General features: G+C 35.8%; 1 protein-coding gene across 2 annotated transcripts in view; it reads left to right on the top strand.

Annotated features, from left to right (window-relative positions):
• Positions 1 to 8,866, top strand: part of primpol (primase and polymerase (DNA-directed)) — a 61,984-nt gene that overhangs the window by 13,037 nt on the left and 40,081 nt on the right. For both annotated transcript variants that reach the window (XM_039751017.1, XM_039751016.1), the window contains exons 2-3: positions 5,881 to 6,063; positions 6,167 to 6,261. In XM_039751017.1, the coding sequence (XP_039606951.1) occupies positions 5,884 to 6,063; positions 6,167 to 6,261 (275 nt within the window). In that variant the 5' untranslated portion in view covers positions 5,881 to 5,883. The remainder of the gene's footprint in view (positions 1 to 5,880; positions 6,064 to 6,166; positions 6,262 to 8,866) is intronic.

Here is an 8,866-nt window from a genome sequence, read left to right as displayed (position 1 = left end):
ATTTGGTCAGCAGGTTTCTTGGAGTTACCACCAGTAATAATGTATCGTGAGCACAACATTCCTCAGTCATAGTTGAGAAAGTTCACAGATGCCTTTACTTCCTTAGACATTTGAGGAAAGCCTAGATGTGTCCATCTTTGGTTGCCAATGTACAGTATATCTGTAGATGTAAAGTTTGTACTAACTGGTTGCGTGACATCCTGGTATGGCACCTGCTCAGTGCAGTACTGCAAAGCATTGGAAATGGTGCTTAGGTTAGCATGGAATTTTACTGGCTTAAAACATACAATATACTGTATAATGTACACTATCTTCAAAAGACAAACTGCTTTATTAAAGGTTTCAGTTATCCTGCATTTTTTTCTCTGCTGTCATTTTATATTTGAAGAAATATATTTTCAAAATTTCATGTTCGTTTACACAGTATGCCATAATTTGGTATAAATGTATATCATAGGGATGATTGAGAACATAGCTCTCAATTGGGTAAAAAAGTGAAAAAAATAATGTTGTGCTAAGTTTTAATAATAAGCCCAGTGGTTGCCTTATCATTTCTGTATAAATAAATGCAATAAACGTAAAGGAAATAATGTTTACTTTATGTTGTATTATATGCAGTCATGTTATTATGATGTTTTTAATGGTTCAAATCACATAGTGACAAATAGGAAGATGCTTTAATTGGACATTAGAATGTCTAGGGTTATAAGACCATGAAAATAGCTTTGACAAGAACAATTCATCGAAGCATGCCTCGTTAATCACTGTTTATGCAGCTTTTTTAAAATATCTTGAAGTTGAGACACAGTATGATGTATTAGTCCTGACAAGTATGTAAACATGTCTGTCAAGCCATTATTACATTTGCAAATTCCTTTTTTGTTCATTGCATTTTCTATTTTCAACAGCTACATTTATATTTTAACCAGTTAAAATTCTTTTTAGATTATTGCTTGTGATAATGATTTTATAGAAGGAGTATTCTAGTTCACCTCTAGGCTGCTTTCAGTTACAGATGCCTACAATTCCATTTTTATTGGTTAAGATTATCTTTAATGAGTTAAATGTATATGAAATCTAATTTATTGTATATAATATAACATAATATTTTTAAATCCACTTATTCCAATTCATGGTCACGGGGCCAAAACCTTTTCCAGCATCATTGGGTGCCAGATACGCCTGAACAGGGCACACATGAGCTAATTTGTATTAGCCATTTAACCTATTTTAGATGCCTTTGGGAATATGGCAGGAAAACACCTTAAATATACAGAGGGAATGCACATTGTGCTTACTGTATATCATTTCAAAACCCCACAAAATTGTGTTAGATTTAATGCATTATATTTTATACTAGAATGTAATTACAGATAACATTTAATTTTAAAACAGCTTGCAATTTGAGCCTTCGGGTCTCAAAGGGAAGACAGAAATATTTGAAGGACAAGCATACAGAGAATAGTAATTTAAAATAATCTTAATTAAAAAAAATAAGTATAACTAGGTGACCTACAGTCCTGAAGGGAAAAAAAATAAATGTAGTGATGATATAATCAAACATTGTACAACTCCTTACTGCTTAATTACGTGTAACTTTACTTGCTAATCACAGTAAATTTTTAGTTTCCAAGAAACTCTCAAATTCAGGGCACAGTGTTGCCCATATAGCACAGGCTGCATGACTTAACCTAATTTATAGGAAGTCTTGTTGCTTAGATCAGTTCAGCAAACCTGCAGGGACAACAAGAAAAGAGGGAACCACTGACTCCAATTAACAGGTCTGCTAAAAACAGATAAAAAAGAAAAAGATTGGAGCTGCACTATTAGATGAAAACTAACATACAGTCATGAAAAAGTTTGGGAACGCCTCTCGGCCTGCATAATAATTTACTTTCAACAAAAAAGATAACAGTGGTATGTCTTTCATTTCCTAGGAACATTTGAGTATTGGGGTGTTTTCTGAACAAAGATTTTTAATGAAGTGGTATTTATTTATATGAAATTAAATCAAATGTGAAACTGGCTGTGCAAAAATGTGGGTCCCCTTGTAATTTTGCTGATTTGAATGCATGTAACTGCTCAATACTGATTACTTCAACACCAAATTGGTTGGATTAGCTTGGTAAGCCTTGAACTTCATAGATAGGTGTGTCCAATCATGAGAAAAGGTATTTAAGGTGGTCAAACAAAGATTGTTCAGTATCATGGTTTAAGGGAAAGCTTCAAGAATCATCTCAGAGGTTTAAACTCTCAGTTTCAACTGTAAGGAATGTAATCAGGAAATGGAAGGCCACAGGCACAGTTGCTGTTAAACCCAGGTCTGGCAGGACAAAAAAAATACAGGAATGGCATATGTGCAGGATTGTGAGAATGGTTACAGACAACCCACACATCACCTCCAAAGACCTGCAAGAACATCTTGCTGCAGAAGGTGTATCTGTACATCGTTCTACAATTCAGTGCAATTTGCACAAAGAACATCTTAATGGCAAGGTGAAGAGAAAGAAGCCCTTTCTGTACTCGCGCCACAGAGTCACTTGTTGTATGCAAATGCTCATTTAGATAAGCCAGATTAATTTTGGAACAAAGTGCTTTGGACTGATGAGACAAAAATGGAGTTATCTGGTCATAACAAAAAGCGCTTTGTATGGCAGAAGAAGAACACCACATTCCAAGTAAAAAAAACAGGCGGCCTACTGTCAAATTTGGTGGAGGTTCCATCATGCTGTGGGGCTGTGTGGCTAGTTCAGGGACTGGGACCCTTGTTAAAGTCGAGGGTCGGATGAATTCATTCCAATATCAACAAATTCTTCAGGATAATGTTCAAGCTTCAGTCACAAAGTTGAAGTTGTGCAGGGGTTGAATATTCCAACAAAACAATGACCCAAACCACAGTTCGAAATCTACAAAGGCATTCATGCAGAGGAAGAAGTACAATGTTCTGGAGTGGCTGTCACAGTCCCTTGACTTGAATTTCTTTGAAAATCTATGGCATGCTTTGAAGCAGGCTGTCCATGCTTGGCAAACATCAAATTTAACTGAACCTGAGAGATTTTGTATGGAAGAATGGTCAAAAATACCTCCATCCAGAATCCAGACACTCATCAAAGGCTATAGGAGGCGTCTAGAGGCTGTTATATTTGCAAAAGTAGGCTCAACCAAGTATTGATGTAATATCTCTGTTGGGATGCCGAAATGTATGCGCCTGTGTAATTTTGTTATGATGCATATTGCATAATTTCCGTTAATTCATTAAACTTAATGTCACTGCTGAAATACTATTGTTTGCATAAGGCATGTCATACTGTATATTAAAAGGAAGTTGCTACTTTGAAAGCTCAGCCAATGATAAACAAAAATCCAACGAATTAAGAAGGGTTTCCAAACTTTTTCATATGACTGTGGGTACGTTATAAAGATCGCTCAGACCACCGTCACAAACAAACTGGAAACCTCAACCACTGTACTTTTTTTTTATCACATTTTTTTATAATGCCATATACTTTTGACAATCCAGTGTAAGTGGATACCCCTCCAAATTATTGAGTTTAGGTGTTTCATAAAATAAGATTAAGCACATACTGTATCAGTGTAATTTCCATTGGCAGTAGAATAGGTCTTACTGAAAAGAACAGTGATTTTAAATGTGACAGTGTCATAGGAGGCCACCATTGCCACAGGTCGGTACGTAAAATTTCTGTTCTGCTAGATCTGTTCTGGTCGAGTGTAAGTGGTATTATTGTGAAGTGGAGGCATAGCAAGAACAGCTCAGCCCTAGAGTGGTAGACTGCAGAAACACACAAAGTGTGGCTGCTGAACACTGAAGCACATAGTGAGTATTAATTGCCTATCCTTTGTTTAATCACTCGTCACATTGTTTCAGACTGCATGTGGAAGCAATATTAGCTAAAGATCTGTGTGTTGGGACCTCCATGAATTGTGCTTTCTTGAATGAGCAGCTACACACAAGCCTAAAACTACTTGAGTGGTGTAAAATACACTGGCATTGGACTCGGCAGCAGTGAAGAAGATGCTAATTAGAGTGATTAATCATGCTTTACAATGTGGTATTTGGATACATGAATCTTGGTTTGGAAGATGTCAGGCAGATGCCACCTTCCAAACTACATAGTGCCTACTTTAATGTTTGGTGGAGGAGGGATAATATTCTGGGGCTGTTTTTCAGGATTTGGGTTAGGCGCCTTGGTTACAGTGAAGGGTACTGTACTGTTAATCCTACAGCATATAAAGACATTTTAGACAATTGTATGCCTCCTGCTTTTTAGCAGTACATAGAGGAAGGTTGTTGCAGACAGCCATTTTTTGCAAAGTTAATCTTGTATATGCTGAAGAGCAAGTTTTAATCTGCCCAGTTTAGAGAGATTGGGAGGCAATGATTTTTACAGAAGCACTGGGTGTAAGGCAAGAAGCAAATGTGGTGGATGGTGCATTAATCCTTTTCAGGGTGTAAGCAAACGGCCAAGTAGAAAAGAGTGTGTTGCATGCAATCCAGCAACAGAAGTCCACTATTGAAGTACCTGTTTAGTTTTAATTCAGTTATTTGCTAAAGATATTTTGAAACAGTGTTATGTGGTGGTGCATTGGCCGAAGTTCACCCATGAGCTCAGATTGGGGATGGGAAAAGGGGATGGATGTTACTTGTTTCATGAAGAACTAAATTTATTGTCTTAATTGAAAATTATTACTGACTTATTTCCAGTATTCATTGTTATAACTGCTAATAATATTCAGTTAAACACACTCTATAATAATGATCAATTCTGAAATTCATGGGCAGAACATACAAAACCCAATAAATTTGGTGCTGTGAGGCAGGATTAATAGCTCTAAACTACCACTCTGCCTATATGTTAAAATATCTGTATTAAACTTTAACCTGATTAAAACTAAATATATATCTATAGCATTTTTTGAATTCTTGATACTTGATTGTCACTCTGATGGGCCTACCGCCTGCCAGGAGGAGTAGGGGCCGGGTGCGATGTGACTTGGCTGGTGGTTGAAGGCAGAGGGCTTGGTGGACTGGAGCCCAGACACACAAACTGACTCTTGGAATGTGGAATTTCACCTCCCTTAGGGGAAGAAGCCAGAGTAGATGGGTGAGACAGAGCTCTAGCAATTAGATATAGTTGTACTCTCATTGACCCATTTTCTTTGTTCTGGAACCAAACCTCTAGAAGTAGGCTAGATTCCCATTTACTCTAGAGTTGTCCAGTGGGAAAGTTGTAAGAGTACCTGCCTGGTTGACACCATGCTCTAGATTGTACCAGAAAATGAGAGGTCTGTGCAGAAAGCTGTACATTAATTTAAGGCCCCTAAAGAAAATATTTTTTTTTTCTTTTTTCATTTTTTTTGTTGTAGTTTTAATAAAGAGCATGTATTGTGAAGTTATATCATTTTCTTAAGTACTGATGAGCACCCTTGATAATATGGTTTGACCGCAGAGCAAAGAACACTTTAAAATATAAATGAGTCAATAGTAGTATCATTGTGAATTTATGTATAATAAAAATGTAAAATTATTTCAAGAAAGGTACTTCTTTTAAATGTTAATTTTGCTACTTATGCAAATGTAGTATTTATAGACTGAGTCATTTGAAATAACTAAAATTCCTGGATTTGATTACTTTTGAATACCTGATTACATTTTACTTTTACTTTTAAAGTAAGAAGGCTTACTTTAAAAGGCATTTCTTTGTTGACCGTCCTTTTTTATTCTGATAGCTTGTTGACTGATACAACTTGTAGTTTTACATTCTAAATTTCTGTTTTAGGGCATTTATTTTCAATTTTAAAAGAATTAATATTAACATGAATCTTTTTCTCCTTTTTACTATTTTATCTCTAAATATGAAGAAGATGAAGAAAAGATGGGAAGATAAGGTTAAAAGAATTGAACATTTAGAACAACTGTACAACAAATGGCCTCTATCACCTCCATATAAACCAAAGCTTTCAAAGCCATGGCAGCCCTCGTCTATCTGGAAGATTTTTTGTCGTCAAAACCTAGCATTTAGTTTTGCCAAAGGATGTAAAGAGGTAAGTTACTTAAATTTAAGAGTGCCAAAAATGGTTTGAATAATGTTATTAATATTTTTCAAGAGGCTGTATGTAAACTATACCCAGAGTTTTTACTTTGTAGGAAGTTCATGTGTTTGCTCTTGAAAAAGAAGGAGATTGTGAAGGCCAAAGGATCTATTTAGTAACAACTTACACACAGCTTTGGCATTACTACAGGTATTTTTCATGCTGTTTAATATTTTGAATCATATAAATAATTTGTTTTGTACTTGTTTTTTTTTTTTTTTAAGTTGTAAATTATCTTATGATTGGGTCAAACAACATACAGAGTTGGAGAGAAACAAATGGCAGTGCCCTGTGTGTCTGACTATCAAATTCAACAATCTTATACCACATGTGTGTTGTGCACAGGTGGGGCATCCTCTCAATGTGATCACTCTTTGGGCAAGATGTGGACACCAGAGGCGCATGGACTTTGATACTATGTAGTAAATATTAATCAAACTTTACAGAATGAACATTATAAATAAATATGTACATATCTAAAGATGATAGGCATGTGATTACATTCAAATAGTAGGCCACTAGGGAGTGCATATGCAACATCAAATGCAACTCAGTTGATATATCTGTTGTTTAAATAATATTTTACCAGGTCACTGTACATCTTTGGAAGATTTTGCCATGTTTTGTAGACTTGCCTGGATGAAATGTGTGTTTTCTGTAGCAAAGCAGCATATAATTGTCATGTACTCTTCTAGTACCTACCTAATTACAGCTGTATCAGTGCATAAATGTTGCTGTGGCTTTTACATGATGATTTTTCCCACAAAATAAATGTTTCTGCTCAGAGAAAGTGGTCCACAACAAGTGGTGCAGCTTAACTAACTGGTTATTGGAATAAAGTAACTACTTGTTTCCTGATTTTAACGCAAAGGAAGCAGGCGTGGATTAAGGTCTTTGGCTGAATATGGCAGTGCATACATGACTGTTCTCTGCCACTGACTTGCATCCCTTCAAGGTATGATTCTTGCCTTGTATCCAGTTCTAGGCAGCATCATATTATGTATAAAACAGTTTGAGAAAATAAAAAGTTTTGGAGTGTTTCCTGGCAGTTTCCTTGACATCTCACAAAAAAAGAAAAAGCCCTACTGGCCAGTAATTCCGGAAGTATTAACATTCTAAAGGATTACCAAAATTATTGAGTGTGCTTACATGCATGCACATAACTAGGTTATATTGAGTAACCTGGTTAAGGCAGAAACCTGGTTTCTTAAAACTCCACAATTTCATTGGTGAGCAGTTTTTTGGATTTCTCTTTGCCAAACTGCTCCAACGTCATTAAACTTTGCAATAAAGTGTCAAACGTCATTATTGGCCACTGTGAATCCAAAAATAAGCATGACACATATGATAATTCATTTGTGTATTATAAATATGTTTAGCCAAATTGACACTTTATTTATATGCTTCTGTTACTGGATTGTATGCAGCACTCTCTTTTCTGCTTTGCTGTGTGATTGATCCCTGCAGAGGACCTGGTACATGTTGTCCTTGCCTTACACTAAGTGCTGCTGGAATAATAATAGCGTAGATATTTTTACTTCCGTAACATAAGTATTGTGTTAGGTTGCTTGTTACTTTAAAAAATAATCTATGTAATACACATTACTTTTAATGTGTTACCCTACTGCTTTTGAGTTTGTGTCTCTGAGTTTAGCACTATATGTTCAGCTCATCAGCATAAATGTAGTGATTTCTGAAATACTGAGGCAGATAATTTCAGCCAGGAAAAGGAATAATGCAATTGCCTGAACATTTGCCTCTGGAAATTTGTTTTGTGGCCACTTCTGCCCATGACTGCTGAAAGTGTGTGTGAAGAACACACATGCATAGGCTGATGGATTGCAATGAACATGCACAGACAACAAAACTTTTAATAGTAACCCAGTTGAGGGTTTACATAGCTACATAATCATGATATTCACAGAGAAATCTACCTCTGTTAATCAGGTTTCTCAGAGGCCAGTAACCCTGGCTTCGCTAACTGAAATAAGGGTTTACATATCATTTTAGAAACCAGGTTTCTGTGAATAACTGGGTTATTGAGTCCCATGTAAACACGTCTACTGTAAAGGAAAGTTTTTCAATGAAGTGCTTTGAAAATCCCAATGTTATTTTTAGTGTAATGTCTTTATGGAATTCTCCATAATTGTCAGATCAGTTGGATAGGTGGAACATTAAAACCATGTGGTGATAAACACAAAGGGCTAAGCTTGATACTTGTGGTTTGCATATGATGGTATGCTGAGCTATTTAATGTGTCTGTCTTAATTTTAATCAAACATCTCGACCCCCAAATATTCTTTGGGAGTTGCTTATAACATCTTAACTCTCTCATTTTGGCAGTTCTTTCTTGTTGTACCTTCTGGTTCACTGGTATGTTTTAAAATCTGCCTCTGCAATGGACACATTTCTTACAAGTTGTTGCATTCATGAAGCTTCTTCTATTGATTACCGTGTGTTGTGGTTAGTAGGGTACAATATATAGTGCAAATGTTAGTTAGTCAAATGTTTCATTCTGACTATGGCAATAGAAGTAGAGGAGTAGGAATAAAGATGTGTGAAGGAATTCCTCTTGTTACTGTTTTGCAATGTGGGAGAATTGAATGAAAACAGACTAACTGTAAATAATGCTTATGCAAATTACCAGGACTACAGTATAATGAATTTGTAGAGATTTTCCTTATACCTGTGCATGACTGACTGATAAGACTTCAGATTTCACAAGTTTAAATCTTGCATGTATATTCCGCAGTGT

This window comes from Polypterus senegalus, chromosome 4 (genome assembly GCF_016835505.1).
Source record: "Polypterus senegalus isolate Bchr_013 chromosome 4, ASM1683550v1, whole genome shotgun sequence".
Classification (NCBI taxonomy): Eukaryota; Metazoa; Chordata; class Cladistia; order Polypteriformes; family Polypteridae; genus Polypterus; species Polypterus senegalus.
The sequence above is the reverse complement of the archived record's forward strand: the minus strand, read 5'-3'. Positions and strand labels throughout refer to the sequence as shown.